This window comes from Oryctolagus cuniculus, chromosome 17 (assembly GCF_051225735.1).
Source record: "Oryctolagus cuniculus isolate XC-2025 breed Fujian yellow rabbit chromosome 17, ASM5122573v1, whole genome shotgun sequence".
NCBI classification, from domain to species: domain Eukaryota; kingdom Metazoa; phylum Chordata; class Mammalia; order Lagomorpha; family Leporidae; genus Oryctolagus; species Oryctolagus cuniculus.
Window position 1 is genome coordinate 55,816,616 of NC_142883.1, and position 18,107 is coordinate 55,834,722.

Consider the following 18,107-nt stretch of genomic DNA (forward strand, 5'->3'; position numbering starts at 1 on the left):
ATGAATTGAAGAAGATAATTATCTCGTTTAGATTTAGAGGTCTCTTGTATACTAATGCCAAATGCCTCAAACAAGGGAAAGGTAAAGTTTTGACAATGAATTATTTCTAAAACAGGGATTTATCGCCTACTCTGTGAAATGATGCAAATAAGAACTTGAAAGGAAGATTTGCTGCAAATAACAGTGACTACTAAGTAGACCTTGACCTTGCTTTGCACATTAGATGCCTTTCTGACAAAGTAGTATATAGTTGAATGTTTACATGGCAGATTCCATTTTCTCATTGACTTCCATTATTATCTCAAGAAATGTTTTTGCACAGAAAAAATTGGCCTCCACATAGAAAATCACATTTTAAAGAGCATTCAGCCATTGCCGGTGTGCAGCCTGAGTACATTCAATTCTCTCCTGCCAAAAGAATTAATCAAATGGACAATTGATCCGTACAACCTTTGCACATTCATTAAAAGCACACCCATATTACAGTACATTCGACTGATTATGCCTATTTCTTTGGAATTTCCCACTGCCTGGATGGGACTTGAATGCATAAGTAGGCACAATGGCTGAGCCATTGTTGCAGGTCTTTGGCACAACCTAAGTTGAAGAACTAAGTGGAAATATTTTTTCAGGCTGAACAAAAGCAATTCTCATAACTCGCTTCCGAACCTTTGGATGATATCCTCCCCTTGCCTGCCCTTCCCTCCCCTTCACACAGAAATGCCCTTTTCTGCCCTGAGCTGTGTTAAGTACTGTTTTAATCAAATGCTTATCAGTTTTGAGCACTTCTTAATTTCTCAGGAACTACTCCAGTTAGGTGAGATATAATTGATGCAAGAGGCTTTGAAGGTGACTAGACAAGGACACAACTCACAAAAGACATACACTTTCTTTAGAAGGCCTTCTCTGATATTTTTGTTATAGAAAATTTTGAAACCATACTAATCTATAAAACAGAAAATAAAAATCACCCATCATTAATATTTAATTGTTTCCTACTACATGTGGATTTTGAGAAATGAAACTGAGAGCATGTGCTGTATATAAAATTTTATCAATTGCTTGTTTTTACTTAACACTATATTCTGTAAATATTCTTCTAAAACACTTTAATAGTCTGAAGTACAATCTATTTGCAAGTATCTCATAAATGTATGTATCATAATCATATCTTGGGGTATTTAAATTATATTTAAGTTTTAACTATTAAAAATAAAGCTACATGAACTAACTTACAGGTAACTTTTTGATCAGATTTCTTATTATTTCCCTAGGGTGGATTCCAAGAATCAAGCTAATTATATGATACATACTTAGAAATTGTTCCTGAAACAAAATGCTGTTCCCACTCTCACTAGAAGTTTATGAAAATGTTCACTGTACAATTCTGATCAGCACTAAATATCACCATTAAAATGTTTATTAATTTTATTAGCCAAAATTGTGTCTTGTTTGGATTTGGACATCCTTTATCATTCACAGGCAGGAGCATTTTAGTGGGTTGATTGGCTAATAGATTTTCTTTTCCTCTGAACTATTTGTCATCATCATTTTCATTTCTCTCCTGGGTGTTATTTCATTACTTTTATACTCAGAAAGCCCCTGCTTGAGATAGGCATTTGGCCTAGCAGTTAAGATACAATTCAGGATGTCTGCATCCCGTATCACAGTACCTGGGTTCCTTTCCTGGCTCTGGCTCCTTAACTCAAGCTTCCTGCTAAGGCAGACCCCATGAAGCAGCAGTGATGACTTGGGTAATTGGGTCCCTGCCACCCACATGGGAGACTTAGATTCTAAGTTCAGCCTGGCCCAGCCCTGGCTGTTGAGGACATTTTCGAAGTGAACCAGTGAATAGAGGCTCTCTCTCTCTCTTAAATATATCTATGTCTGTCTCAAATAGATGAACAAAATTTTTTAAAAAATAAACATAAAGTAGCTTGGTGCAGTGGTTAAGATACCCCTTGAGATGCCCACATCCCTTATCAGAGTGCCTGGGTATGAGTCTCCACCCACTTTGGATCCTGCTTCCCAAAAATGTCGACCACTGGGGACAGCAAGTGTTGGCTCAAGTCCTTGGGTCCCTGCCACCCATGTGGGAAATTTGGATTGAGTTCCAGACTCCTGACTTTATCCTAGATCCTGCTGTTATGGGCATTTGGGGAATGAACCAGCAGATAAAAGATTCTCTCTCTTTATGTCTGACTCTCTCTCTCTCTGTTGCTCTGCCTTTCAAATAAATAAAACTTACAAAACAGACACACACACACACACAGAAAGTCCCTACTCATTTGACGGTCAATTTAATATTAACCTATATTTTTATTCTACTTTATTTTATTTTACTTTTTCTTTTACCTCTAATGAATTCTTTGAGAAACTCTTTGCCTGTTGATGGTTGTGTAAAGTGAAACATATAAATGGAATCTTGGAATTCGTTGTCTCTTGTATCTGGCCTTTTTTACTTCCTATCTTTCATTCATGATAATGTATATCAGTAGCTTATTCTGTTTTATTTCTTTTTTTAAATTTATTTAACAAATATAAATTTCCAAAATACAGCTTATGGATTACAGTGGCTTCCCCCCCCCCCCCATAAATTCCCTCCCACCTGCAACCTCCCATCTCCCACTCCCTCTCCCATTCCATTCACATCAAGATTCATTTTCAATTATCTTTATATACAGAAGATCAATTTAGTATATATTAAGTAAAGATTTCAACAGTTTGCACCCACACAGAAACACAAAGTGTAAAGTACTGTTTGAGTACTAGTGATAGCATTAACTCACACTGTACAACACATTAAGGACATGTCATAGATGGACCTCACTCTGTCCAATACAGAGTTAAACAGTACACCTGTAATGATTGGCTGCAAGTTTTTGTGTTAACATCACTTTTGTTTTCAACACTCTTGGGTGGATACATACGAGCGGAATTGTTGGGTCCTGAGACACAACAATTTAAGACTTTTTAAGAAACTGCCAATCTGTTGGTGACATGTTGTGGTGGCATCATAGTACATTTGCACAAGTGATATATGAGGATACCTGCTTCTCCACATCCTTACCATTATTTATCATAGTCGGTCTTATTTATTATGGCCAATTTGGCAGACATGAGCTGGTATCTCATCTGGCATTTAATTTGCATTTTCCTAAGGTTAATGACATTGAGCAATTTTTGACATGTTTGTTAATCATTGTTAATCTTCTTCAGTGTAATTCTGTTCATCTCTGTCACTCATTGTGTGATTGGTCTGTCTTATTATTGAGTTGTGACAGTCCTTTGCATATTCTGAGTATATTGAATGTGTTTGTAAGTAGTTTATCTTTTTTTAAGATTTTTAAAAATTCATTAATATATTTATTTGAAATGTAGAGTTACAGAGAGAGGGGGAGACAGAGAAAAAGGTTTCCCATTCACTGGTTCACTCCCCAAATGGATGCAATGGCTGGGGCTGGGTCAATCCAAAGCCAGGAACGAGGAGCTAGGAGCTTCTCCTGCTCTTCCGTGCAGGTGTATGGGCCCAAGCACTTGGGCCATCTTCTGTTTTCCCAGGCCATAACAAAAAGCTGGATTGGAAAAGCAGCAGTTGGGACATGAACCAGCGCCCATATGGGATGCCATTGCCACAGGCAGAAGCTTAGCCTACTATGCCATAGCTCCAGCACCAAGTATTTTATCTTTTCATTGTGTTAATGGTGTTTTCTGAAATACAAAAGTTCTGAACTTTGATGAGGTCCAATTTATTGATTTTTATCTTACAGACTATGTTTTTCAGTAGATAAGAAATCATTGCATAATATCGTTATATCTATAATTTTTCCATTGGAAAATGGTAGCATATTTATTTTTGCATATTTACCTTCCATTCTGCCCCATTTACTGCCCAATGTTATGAATTCTAAGAACTTTATTCTATTGAGTCTTCTACATCACTTCTAGAATTTCTAACTATATTAGAGAGACATCAAAATAATTCAAAGCAACCATAAGTGCTCAAGTTAAACACTAGTCCTGCTGTTACTTTTGTTGGAGCATATGGGAGACTTCAAAAAGTCCTGTGGAAAATGGAATTAGAAGATAAGCTTATTTTTGGAGGTGCAAAACAATTTTTAAAATCCATATGTAGTTCTTTTTCTTTTTTATATTTACTTATTTGTTTGTTTATTTGAAAGGCAGAGTTACAAAGAGAGAGAGCAGGAGAGACAGAGATCTTCCATCTACTGGTTCATTCCCTAAAAGGCAACAATGGCTAGGACTGGGCCAGGCTGAAGCCAGGAGCCAGGAGCTTCTTCCAGGTCTCCCACATGGATGTCCATGGTCCAAGCATTCAGGTGTCATCCACTGCTTTCCTAGGCACATTAACCAGGAGCTGTATTGGAAGTAGAGCTGCCAGATACTCAAACCAGGCACTTTTCAATATGGTATGCCAATGATGCAAGCAGCAGGTTGAACCACTGTGCCACAATGCCAACCCCTAGGAAGTGACTTTTGTTGAGAACCTGAATGAGCTTGCAAGTGAATTAATTCATCCTCAGAATCTTCTGTAAAACAAAATCCAGCCTACCCAACACCTTGATTTTTGTTGTGTGAGAGCGAAAACAAAGAGCCATCTGGTCTTCTGAACCACAAAACTGTGAAATAAATAAAATGGGTGTTGGGGCTGGAGTTATACAGTGGGTTAAGCCATTGCTTGGGACACTCACATCCCATATAGGAGGGCCTGGGATCAAATCCAGTCTCCACTTCTAATCTAGCTTCTTGTTAATGTGCCTGAGAGGCAGAAGGTGATGGCCCCACAATTTGGATTCCTGTCAATCACATGGGAGATCCAGATGGGATTCCAGGATCATAGCTTTGGCCTGGCCCAGCCCTGGCTGTTTCAGGCATATGGCAAATGAACTAGCAGATAGAAAACCCCTCTCTGTCTTTCTTTCTGTCACTCTTCCTTTCAAACACATAATTTTTAGAATAAATGCCTGGTAATGTTTTCCCTAGCAGTAGAAAATTAATTATAAACCAACTGTGGTTTCACCAATTCTGAAATGGTCCAGACCCCATCTCTGTGACAGCCATAAGCTGTTCATTGCTGAAATCAAGATATAGCATCACTGATATTTTCTTTATCTGGCAACTGAATAACTATGTCACAAAAAGCTGCATTTCGTGTATTTATTACCTCCAAAAATAATACCTTGAAAATGGACTGGCTTTGTGCTTTTCAAGGTCCTTTCAAATCTCTTGTCTCATCAGAACCTGGCAGGACAGATAAGAACAAAATCTGTAGAAACCATTTGCCCAAAGAAAACAAGACTAATTTTGGCTCAAAGCTACGAAGGCCTTTCAAACAATTGGAACCAGTCAACAGTGTAAAGGGCTGCCTTCTAGGATAAACCATGATTTGCTGGAAGAAAAGGCAATGTGATCATATCTGAAGGATTTAATGGGAGAGAGCTTGGCATGGTTAGAGAGTCAAACAGCTTCACCTCTGAGGTCTCCTCCAATACTAAGATTCTGAGTTCCCACTGGAACCAAATTAAACTGACCCATAATCCACATTTGGGGTTCTTGGCTCAATCAGGGACTCTTCCTAAAAGAAACCTTTGCATGTTCACAATTGCCATTGCATTGGCAGCAGTAAATTTACCTAAGTTCCTTCGTACAAGGAAAATACTATGTGATATACCTTAACGATACCTTTTCTTTGAAGCACAGAATTTTTAGTAACTTGGCCACATCTCACAGATGCTTCTTACGAGAATGCAAGATTTGCAGTTCTGTCTTTGCCTGAAATTGCTGTTGCATGACCTCTTGACCCACATTAGAAATCAGAAGCAACAAGGAGCTGGCTTGGGTGTTTAAAGAGATGGACATTGCAGGAAGACCACAGAGGGAATCCTAAGGCAAGGATGTGCCTGAAGAACTAGGACATCCTGCCGGCTCAGTATCCCACACTTGGTGGCCACCTCTCCTAGGACAGTGGGAAGCACGGCTTATCTCTTGTCTTTGTGTTTTTCTCCTGGCCTGAGATAAAGCCCTAATGACCCTACCCCAGTTATTAGAACTCACGAGAAAGCCCACTTTTCCTCCCTGAGCCTCACAGTCTGGCTATATGTAAAACAGGAGGGATGGTTTTGTTGACTTTAGAACTCTCTTCCAGCTCTCCAATTCTATTATCAATGGGAAAAATATATATACTATTTTAACATTTCTCCTACCCTCCCCCTCCCCCTAGCAGATGGAAGCTCAAAAAGAGATTGACACCTGGCTTCAAGAAATTTTTAAAGAGATTCTTGCGTTTTTAGATGAGAATTCTTGGGGGTTTTTTGTGTGTAAAACCACCTTACACTTCTGGGAGTTCCAATTCCTTTAGAGTCCAGCAGCTTCAGAAGCATGGAATTGCCCTCTGTCCACAGAGAGGCAGCCATTGGACAGGAAGGGGCAGAGAGGACGGAGGTGAGCTGAATTGACTGGGGGCCATGGGGGCTCTGCTCATACGGGCAGCTGCCTTTTCTCCTTGGAGGTACAAGGCTGGGACAGGCAGTTCTAACAGAAGCCTGGAGCTGGTAGAGGTAAAAAGCATGGGACCAGTCTGGAGCCAGGAACTCAGCACCCTGGAGGACAGGTGCAGTTGAAGAAACACATAAGACTCTAAGAAGATCTAGCTGTGAGTGTTTAAGAGAGATGAAAAGTGTTACCAAATGCTAACAGCTTCAAAGAAGAATGAGGCAAGACCCAAGTTTTTTCCTTAACCCTGACTCATCTCACTGTGTTTCATGACCCAGCTGATGGTCAAAGTTCTGATATCCACAGGGAAAGTGAGGCAGTTGCATTAGCCCAGCTCAGCAGGAGCTAAATGCGCACCACGGTCCCTCATCAGCTAAATCAATGTATTCTGTTGCGCAGGAAAACTGGATGAAATAACAATTCTGAATATCTCTCCTCTCTGCCTGGGGAACTTGCCTTCCTATGTTTCTCTTTCAAAGAATGAAACAGATAAGGAAATTTTGCGCTTAATTAGAGGAGAAGAAGGGGTCTTATTTCAAGTCTTTTCAAAACCATTTTGGTTCTAGGCTTAGTGAAGTCAGCAGAGACACAGTCACCATCTGGCGTGAAAGGCATTAATTAAGAGCTTTTGGTCAACATGAGACATCAGATTCAGAAACAGAAGGGATTACTTTGGAAGTCCCCTCAGACTGTATATCCTATAAGTCGAGAGTCTGTGCATTGGCTTGCTAGATACTAAATAGATAGATGGTTCATTTTCCACAGCTTTATTGAGGTATAGTTTTTGTACTCTAATGTTTACCATTAGAAGCATGCAATTCAATGACTTTTTAGTAAATATGCAGATTTGTGCACCCATCACCACAATCCAGTTTGGGAACATTTTCTTCACCCTGTTTGCAGTGAATCCCTGCTCCCACCCAGTAGCCACTTATCCACTAACTGGCCCTACTTATCTTTTATGGATATTTTGTATAAATGAAATAACAATATACCATCTCTTGTACCTGACTTCTTTCACCTAGTGAAATACTTTTAAGGGTCATCCATTGCATAGCATGTTCACTACTTCATCCTTTATATTGATGAAGAGTCTTCGTGGGCTGAAAATACTACATTTTCATTATCCATTCACTGTTGATGGACATTTGTGTTCTTTTCAGTTTTTTGCTGTTATGAATATTGTTACAATGAACAAGATCTTTGAATAGATGAATACTTTTCTATGCACAAGACTGTGTGTTAACCTACATTCTTATTTTTCTCGAGTGAATTCCTATGGAGGAAATGACTCAATCATAAAAAAAAAGCTTTACTTTTTAAGAAATTGCCAAGCTGTCTTCCAAAGTGGGTGTACCTTTTGGCTATACCCCAGCAGTGTATGAGGATTCTGATTTTTCTATAACCTCACCAACACGTGTTGCTGTTTTTTTTTTTTTAATTATTATACAGCCATCCTAGTGAGTACTTGTATCTCCTACTAGATTTAACTTGAATTTCCTGATGAGCAATGATCCTGAGCATCATTTCTTGTATTTTGTAGCCAAAGACACATCTTAAATTAACACTAAATGAAAATGTTGGGGGTATTTCTTTTTTTTAAAGACTTATTTTTTATTTATTTGAAAGACAGAGTTACAGAGAGAGGTAGAGAGAGAGAGAGAGGTCTTCCATCTGCTTGTTCACTCCCCAGATGGCCACAACAGCCAGAGCTGCGCAGATCCAAAGCCAGGAACCAGGAGCTTCCTCTGGGTCTCCCACGCGGGTACAGAGGCCCAAGGACTTGGGCCATCTTCTACTGCTTTCCCAGGCCATAGCAGAGAGCTGGATCAGAAGTGGAGCAGCCAGGAGTTGAACTGGAGCCTATATGGGATGCCGGTGCTTCAGGCCAGGGCTTTAACCCAGTGCGCCTAGGTGCTGGTCCCAGGGGGTATTTCAAAAAGGCTCATGGAGAAGTGGAATTAAAATATATTTATTTGTATGCAGAAGAATTGGAAATCCATATATAGTTTTTTCGTAATGTGCATTTTCATGAACTTTTTAAGTAATCCTACTCTTTATGGACTATGAAATTTTGTTGCACCTGAATAAATTTATCTTTTAATTCAATTTTCCATGAACTTTTGGAAATACCCATGTATAATAATATCAGAAATAAATTTGATAGTATATTTATTAGTAAAAATAATCACAAGAGGATTAAGCAGCTTGAATGACTGATCTATTCATTCACGTGTTTCATAGTTTCTGAGGGCCTATCTGTGCCTGGAGCTGTGTTAAGTTCTGGAGAGGAAACAACGAACAAGATTTAGCCCTGTCTTCAGGTATCTTGCAAAGGCATGTCTGGAAGATGGATATGATATATACTGCGAGGAAGTTAAAGTGGACAGAGTGGAGTAGAAGCTCAGAGAGGGAAGGGACATCTACTTTGTCACGCAAGTGTTGGAGATCTAGGAACTCTTCATGGGTGATAATGTCACATGAGGTCCTGAAGGACTAGTAGTCAGGCAAAGACTGAAGAGGAGCATCATCCAGGTAGACTCAAAGAGATGGGGACAGATGGCAAGAGGAGAGAGGGACAAGCACAGACCTCATGTGTTTGCCAAGTGAGCGGAGCTCCATACAGCAGGACTACAGAGGGCTTGGGGGAGAGGTCACAGGGCAGAGAGAAATGAAGCTAGAGAGTAGGCAGGGGCAAGAGTGAGATGGGCCTCACAAAGAGCCACCAATGCCTTAGGAAAGGCTTGTCAAAAGCAGAGTGCCCTTCAGAAAGTCCCTGCTGCACCATGGGGGACACATGAAGGTGAGAAGCCCCAGGCTTTCCCTCTCAGAAGTTGTGTCGGACCTCTTCTGACCTTGAACTCAGCCTGTATCTTCCTGGGATCCAACAGGGTCACCTGAAGCATGGAAAATGACCTTGGCTTTCCTATGTTTGGCAGGTGCTATATCACTCTTACCCAGTCTCTGCACCTGACCATGAGTGGGGCTCCATCGGGACCTGCAGGCACAGGCAAGACCGAGACCACCAAGGACCTGGGCCGAGCACTGGGCATCATGGTCTACGTGTTTAACTGCTCAGAACAGATGGACTACAAGGTATGGGTTGACCCAGCTTTGGAAGGGACTAGGAAAGGGGTGGCAGCCTAAACCAGGAATGAGGTTTATCCTTAGTCACCCTGCCCAGGTCCCCAGGTCTCAGAGCTCAGACAAGCACATCTAGGATCTTTAACGCCTAGAGCTTGCTGATCTCCCTGTAAATCCCTAATGTGACAAGGAAGGGAAGCCCCGGGGATTCTGATTCCTCCAAAGAGCTTTGTGAGCCAAGACCTTTGGGTCTTCCTTTCATTTTCCGTAAAATAAAAAATATTGAACAGACATCCAAAGTCATAAATTCTCTACTTGACCCAGAAATACAGAAAGGCCCCTAAGGAGCTATCATAAAGATGCTTGTCTTCATCTTAAAGCTACGTTGGAGCTCTTCTGTAAAAGTGGACATTCTCTTGGGGCACAGTGGGTTACACTGCCCCTTGTGTCACTGGCATCTCTCACTGGAGCACCAGTTGTAGTTTCACTGCTCTGCTTCTCACCCAGCTCCCTGCTAATGCATCTGGAAAAATAGTTGAAGATGACTCAAAGCTTGGACTCCTACTACCCATGTGGGAGACCCAGATGGAGTTCCAGGCTCCTGGCATTGACCTGGTCCAGCCCTGGCCATTGTGGTCATTTGGGGAGTGAGCCAGCAGATAGAAGATCACCCCTCACCTCTCTGTCAACCTGCCTTTCAAATAAATAAAATAAATCTGCTTTTTCAAGGTGGACATTCTCCACAATATCTGTAGAGGCAGAATGTTCTACAGAGGCAATGTGACTTCTGTAAACAGACTAGATTAACCCCTACTCATTGCAAGCGATGTGGAGCTAATGCTCATTCAGGCACTCAGCATTTTTTAAAAACTAATGTATTTTAGGTTGCGTCACAGAAAAAAAAAGAGTCAGAAAAACAAAAGGTCCATGCAAAAAACATTCTGTCCATATCTAGACTTTAGATAGATTCTTCTTTTTAAAAATGTAATAATAGTTTGTCTTACTGTCTCATTACTTTTATTTTGCTGTATTATATGTATTTTTGTAAACTGCCTTCAGTCTCTTTTGCAAACAAGAGGACATATAAGTAAATTTAGAGTAGAAAAAATAAAATAATTGTATTAAATAGATTAAATATTTATATATAAAATCATATGAAATATTGACTAAAATAAATGTAATATAGAAACAATTTTAGCAATTGCAAGGTAGCACTTGCAGTTAAAGAGTTATAGAACTCTTCAAATGTTCTATAACTTTAACAATTTCCCCAGTATATAACTGTGCAGTGCAGAGTTGCAGATTCCTGTGGCACCACATTTTCTCATAGCAAGTAAACAAAATTACGATCCAGATCCAAAATAATTGCCCTCCCTAGGGGTTGGTCTACATCCCCTAAATTTTGGCACAGCTTCTTTTATTGATGAATACATGGTGCTACTATTTATCTTTTTAGTCAGCCTGGAAGAAGCAGGATTTTTGCTCTTTAAATGAACAAACTCAGCTTTAAAGATTATTTTAAGCTTCTGGATTTTTCTATAGTTGGATACTGAGAGCCTCACTGCAATAAGTGTAGTCTCTCAAGGGGAGCATTCTGCAGGACACACTTGGATTTAGATGTGGGAGAGGTGGCATATTGATTGAAGAGAATCAGCTGAATTTCTTCCAAGTCATACCTATCACAGCAAACAGGAAGCGATGACTTAGCCTCATGGCCAAGGGTTACTACGGCCATTTCTCTAAGATTTTTTCAAAAATAAGCACTGAGAAATCACCTCACCAATGCCTTTAAGAGGACAAGGTAAGAAGAGGCATTTGAACTGTGAGTGAAGCGTTAGGTCATCAAGTGTGGGCTGGACACAGATTAGAGAAACCTCTGTAGGCACAGTCATAGTCAAACATACCAGAAGAAAGGTGATCCCTCCACAGACAGCAAACATCCCTTGTAACCAAACAGTCCCACTAAACTGTTACAGACTGCCTCTACTGTTTGTTATCCAGCTGTTCAGAGCTATCTTTTTTTTTTTTTTTTTTTTTTGACAGGCAGAGTGGACAGTGAGAGAGAGAGAGAGAGACAGAAAGAAAGGTCTTCCTTTTCCGTTGGTTCACCCCACAATGGCCGCTGCGGCCAGCACACTGCGGCCGGCGCACCACACTGATCTGAAGCCAGGAGCCAGGTGCTTCTCTTGGTCTCCCATGTGGGTGCAGGGCCCAAGGACTTGGGCCATCCTCCACATAAAACACTCCAGCAATTAAGCTAATTTAGTGAATCTTGCCATTGCTCAGCAGGTGCGGGACATCATTAGAGGACACCAAAAACGAGTAGCATAGAGGGATCATACACGATACCTAAATGATAGATGTATTGTAGATAGATGGCAGATAGATAGATACAGATTCAGAAAAATAGGTTATAGATGGATTATAGACAGATGGATTATAGATAGATGGATTATAGATAGGTCAATGATAGATATAGATAATTCATTGATTCATTGATGATTCATTGATAGATGAAATAAAGTAGATGATTCACTGATAGATGAAATAAAGGAAGGAAAGAAGGGAAGGTGGGAGGGAGGAAACACATAGATGAAGAGAGTATAACCCAGTCTATTTGGAGAAATAAAGCATACAAGAAATAATTAGGGGAGCTAGCTAGCACCTAGACTGCATAATCCTGGGTGCTCATGGGTATTCTACAAGCTCCAGGCCCAGGGATTTCTAGAGTAGGGGTAGAGCCTCAGAATATGCCTATCAGGACATATTTGCAGAGGACATGAGACCCAGACAAGGCTGTTTAAGTTTGGAGGTTCATGTCATTCAGGGCATGTGGCATTTTAACACAACCCAACCCATTAACAAGTTAGCTTTAAAGACATAACCAAGTCATGTGTACAGCCTACTCCTTCTCCCACCTTCGTTCTGTCTTCACCTCCTGAGCTCATCTCTCAGGGCCAGGCTGAGATAAGGGGAAGAAGAAAGGGAGGCTCAGAAAGAGCTGTCATGCATTTCCCCAGGGGTCATTTTGATGATTTTATCATGACTTTCAAAGCAACATTCTGTTTACATCTCTCTGGAACAAAATCTAGAAATAAGAATGGAATAAAGCCAAGTTACCATAGACAGGATTAGAGAACAGGAGATCAATGGGGTTTAATCAAGAGGGGAAGGACTAAAAGACACAGAGAGGAACTTGCTGGTAAGTAGTGGACTATAGAAAGACCCTGCAGGCTTGGCAATAGGACTGAAGTCCTAACAGTGGAACTGAAGGAAGGAAAGTACCTTGACAGGCAAATGATCTCAAACAGGAAGAGACTGGAGAAGAGAGACTTCGGTGAGAACATTGCAGTCATTCCAACTTGAGGATATGCAAAACCAGATGATGAGGTCTGAAAGATGGAAAAAGGAAAAATAAAAGATTTTTTTAAAAGTTAAATGAAACCTAAAGAACATGAGGGCATAGTGGGTGGCAAAAGGAAGAATTATGGAGGAGAGTTTGACCTGTGGTCATCACTTTTGCCTACAAATTCTATAAGGGGTTTGGGGACATCATCCTGCTTAGCTCCATGGGGGTTGAGGGTGCAGGTGGGCTTGCAGTAGACACAAGAACAGAGTGAGGACTTGGAGAAAAGGGTAAGTTACTGCTTTACTCTGTCAGCACTTGTTGAAAAATCCATAATTGCCATCATTGTCTCTGGAAACAGTTGCAGGTTTTAGTACTGAGATGTTCTTTATGTAGTAGCCGCAATACTTTCGGCATTGACCTCAGTTTGAAGAAGCTATTGCAGAAACACCAGATGGTTTTGAAGTTGAAAGTGTGTAGAGTTATTTCTGGAGCTCTCCACAGTGTGGAACCCACACTGTGGGTGTTGCATTTTTTCCTGGGCCTGCACACTTGCTGGGCTTCTGAAACATCACGTGTCTACTATTGTCCTCCTGACTCTCAGATTCCTTGATGTTTTGCTCTCATTTGCCAATCCTCTTTTATAATTCCCAGTTTTTGGTGTATGCTGATGACTCCCATGGCTATTCTTCAGCTTCACTCATGGTCCAGTCCTGTACCTCTCAGATGGGACAGTGGATATTTCCATTTGGATGCCCTTCTCTTATGTGTTGTTAGCACCCTCCCTTCCACCCTGCCCAAATCCTCCTCCCGTTAGTAACGATCATCTCGTTTTCTCTAAGATCCCTGGTTGTTTAATGCCTTTCCTTCCTAGTCACCAATGCCGATTCTACCTTCAGCCTGCCTCTCACTTTGAGGCCTTTGGCCCTACTCTTGCCATTATCTTAGTCCAGAGGCTCACCATCCTACAGCAAGGTGATATGACAGCTGGTACCATGAGCCGCGTGATGGGGTAAACAAAAGAGGCGGTGTGGAGTCCAGGAATTATGTTACAGGACCCTGGGAGGAACAGGCATCTACCTAAAGAAACTCAGAATTTTTGATTTTGTTTTTCCAAATTACAAAAGGGGTTCACAGTTCCCCCCCTCAAAAAAAAAACACTTTTATTTAAGGAATACAAACTTCATGTGTTTCATAAGTACAACTTAGGAATATAGTGATTCTTCCCACCATACCTACCCTCCCCCCCACCAATTCCCACCCCACCTCCTCCTCCCTCTCCCATTCTCAGTCCCATTCTCCACTAAGATCCATTTTTTATTAACTTTATACACAGAAGACCAACTCTATACTAAGTAAAGAATTCAACAATTTGCACACACATACAAAATGTTCCTCAACATTTGAGATAAGGGCTGTTCAAAGTCATTGCATCTTGAAGTTAAATTAACTTTAAAGAAGCATCCAAGAATGATGTACCTTTTGTGAGCACTTAGAATAATTATAATACAACTCTTTGAGAACAGAGGTCCTGCATAGCAAGTTAGTGCACAGTAACTCCTATTGTTAATTTTTTTTTTTTTTGACAGGCAGAGTGGACAGTGAGAGAGAGAGAGAGAGAGAGAGAGAAAGGTCTTCCTTTGCCGTTGGTTCACCCTCCAATGTATGATGTCAGTGACCACCAAGGCGCTTGACATGAGCTGCCTAGGCTATGGAAACCTTTTGAATCCACAAACTCCATCAGTATTTAGACAAGGCCATAAGCAGAGTGGAAGTCTTCTCCCTTCAGAGAAAAGTACCCTTTTCTTTGATGGCCACTTCTTTCCACTGGGGTCTCACCCACTGAGGTCCTTCATATATGACATTTTTTGTCACAGTGTCTTGGCTTTCCATGCCTGAAATGCTCTCAAGGGCTTTTCAGCCAGACCAGAATTCCTTAAGGGGTGATTCTGAGGTCAGAATGCTACTTAAAGCAATTGTCATTCTGAGTCTGCTGTGTGGTCTGTTTCCCCTGTTGGAGCATTCACTCCTTTTCAATTCTATCATCATTACTACCAGACACTTAATCCTATCCATATGATCATGTTAACACTTAAGATGGTACTTTTACCACAGCTTAAGTGGATTTGGTGCCCCATGGCAAGTTTTTAAACTGTACCCTTAGAACTAAGACTAAGGAATGCATGCAGAACTATACAGCTTCATAGCTACAAATTTCATATACTTCATATTTACAACCTTAGGAACATGGTGATTCTTCCCACCATGCCTGTCCTCTCACCCATACTCCTACTCCTCTTCCTCCTCCCTCTTTTATTCCTAGTCTGAGACCTATTTTTGACTGACTTTATACACATATGTTTAACTCTATGTTAAGTAAAGTGTTCAACAATAGTATGAAAAAAAAAAAAGACTGTTCCTCAGCCGTCAAGACAAGGGCTGTTCAAGTCATTGCTTCTCAAAGTGTCAATTTCACTTCCACAGATTGCCTTTTAGGTTCTCTATTGGTTATCACAGGTCAAGGAGAATATATTATATTTGTCCCTTTGGGACTGGCTTCTTTCTTTCTTTTTTTTTTTTTTTTTTTACAGGCAGAGTGGACAGTGAGAAAGAGAGACAGAGAGAAAGGTCTTCTTTTTTGCCGTTGGTTCACCCTCCAATGGCCGCCACGGCCGGCACACCACGCTGATCCGATGGCAGGAGCCAGGTGCTTATCCTGGTCTCCCATGGGGTGCAGGGCCCAAGGACTTGGGCCATCCTCCACTGCACTCCCGGGCCACAGCAGAGAGCTGGCCTGGAAGAGGGGCAACTGGGGCAGAATCCGGAGCCCCGACCGGGACTAGAACCCGGTGTGCCAGCGCTGCAAGGCGGAGGATTAGCCCATTGAGCCATGGTGCCGGCGGGAGTGGCTTATTTCACTAAGTATGATGTTTTCCAGATTCATCCATGTTATTGCAAATAACTGGATTTCATTTTTTTTACTATTGTATAGTATTCCATGATGTACATATTCTATAATTTCTTTATCCAGTCTTTAATTGACAGACATTTGGGTTGATTCCTGTCGCTCCCCGTCTTCGTGGAGGAACGACACAGGACCCTGCGCTGTTCTTTTGTCTGCTCGGGCCTCCCCGGGTTTGCTGCTGGTTCTTCCCAGGTTGGCTACCATCCCTCCACCTCCGTGGAGGGGCGGGCCCCCTGCCACTTTCCCCACTTCCGCAGGGGAGTGGCACACCGCCGGCCGGCTCTCTCGGGGGCTGTACAGGTGTTATTCGGATAGATGTTCCTGGTGCATGTTGTCTCTCTCTTCCTTTATAGTCCTCTTCCACCAATCCCAACTCTGCTACCCACACGCCGAGTACGCTGCTCTCCTCCAATCAGGAGCAGGTCCTACAGTTTATTGGTTGAACTGGAGGCAGCTGTGTAGAAGCTGTTTCTCCCTTCTCAGCGCCATATTGTGGGAGAGCAGATGCATAGAATAAGTCTTAATTCCAGTAACTTAGTCTAGTCCGGGTTGCTCCCCACAATTCCATGTCTTAGCTATCGTGAATTGAGCTGCAGTAAACATGGGGGTGCAGATAACTCTTTCATATGCTGATTTCATTTCCCTTGGGTAAATTACCAGGAGCAGAATGGTTAGGTCATATGGTAGGTCTATATTCAGATTTCTGAGGTATCTCCATACTGTCTTCCATAGTGGCTTTGTCAGTTTACATTCCCACCGATAGTGGACTAGGGATCCTTTTTTTCCACATCCTCACCAGTATTTGTTGTTTGTTGATTTCTATATGAAAGCCATTCCAATGGGGGTGAGGTTAAACCTCATTGTGGTTTTGATTTGCATTTCCCTGAAAGCTAGTGATCCTAATCATTTTTTCATGTGTCTATTGGCCATATGGATTTCCTCTTTTTAAAAATGTCTGTTTTAGTCCTTTGCCCATTTCTTAACTGGGTTGTTTGTTTTGTTGTTGAGTTTCTTGATCTCTTTATATATTAATCCTTTATCAGTTGCATAGTTTGCAAATGATTTCTCTCATTCTGTCAGTTGCCTCTTCACTTTGCTGAGTGTTTCTTTTGCAGTACAGAAGTTTCTCAGTTTGATATAATCCCATTTGTTACTTTTGGCTTTGATGGCTTGTGCCTCTGGAGGGGGAGGGTCCACAGTTTTAAAAGCCTGCAATCATGGATTTTAATTTATAAATTTTTATTTAGTACTTGTGACAATTGATAAGTTGAGAAAAATAAATGATAGATAGAGATAGATTGATGGATGGATTGGTAGATAATGGCTGGATAGATAGATAGATATAGATGATGATCGATATAGACAGATGATAAATATATACATAGATATAGATGATAGAAAGATGATATAGATGGTAGAGAGAGAGATGATGGGTGATATATATTTTATATATATATATATGGAGAGAGGGAGAGAGAGGATGAATGATAGATTTTAAGAATGAAATGGAAAAATCCAAAGCACCCAAGCCCAGTGCCTGAAACTTGCATCCTCAAAGATACAGTCCCTGAAGTTGACTCATCACCCTTGTTTTAAGACTCTAATGGGACTTAATCACTATTTTTATGCTGTTTGTTCATTGTCTGTGTTGTCTGCTAGAAAGTAACCCCCTGAGAATAGGGTCTTTGTTGATTCTTCCTGACCTAGATTGGTCTTCAGCATACACTACGTGCTTAGTAAATACTTGACAAATGAATAGAGGAGTCACTCAATTCCAGGAGGTTAACCAAAGGTGGGGTTTATGTTGTACTTTCTCTTTTAAGTCTACCCCACACCCAACCAGCCTATGTGGATGTTAAACAGAGTCTTCCAAAACATTGCTGTAATCACATTCTCTGATTCAAATCTCCAAAGATTTCTTAAAATAATTGAAGGCTATTTAGAACCAAGACCTTCTTTTGTAATTTAGTTTTCATCCCAAATGGCACCTTTATTTTTCTCTAGATAAATTATTTGTTCATCTTTCTTCCATAAACTCTTCCTCCTACAGAGGCATCTCCCTTAGATTTTACCTACACAGAAACTCCTATCCTATAAACCCAGCATTTCCTATGTGTGTTGCAAATCATACAGTTAGTAAGGCACCAGCACCCCAGATTTTCTGCTCTTTCCATTTACGCCAAGGTTTGCCAGAGTGCA

At 41.0% G+C, this 18,107-nt stretch overlaps 1 protein-coding gene across 5 annotated transcripts in view; it reads left to right on the forward strand.

Annotated features, from left to right (window-relative positions):
- The window catches only part of DNAH9 (dynein axonemal heavy chain 9), a 371,124-nt gene that overhangs the window by 112,018 nt on the left and 240,999 nt on the right, over positions 1 to 18,107 (forward strand). For all 5 annotated transcript variants that reach the window (XR_016223981.1, XM_070061398.2, XM_089317689.1 and 2 more), the window contains one exon: positions 9,453 to 9,609. Coding sequence is in view for 4 of the 5 variants with exons in the window: in XM_070061398.2 (XP_069917499.2) it covers positions 9,453 to 9,609 (157 nt within the window). In the remaining variant the exon portion in view is untranslated. The remainder of the gene's footprint in view (positions 1 to 9,452; positions 9,610 to 18,107) is intronic.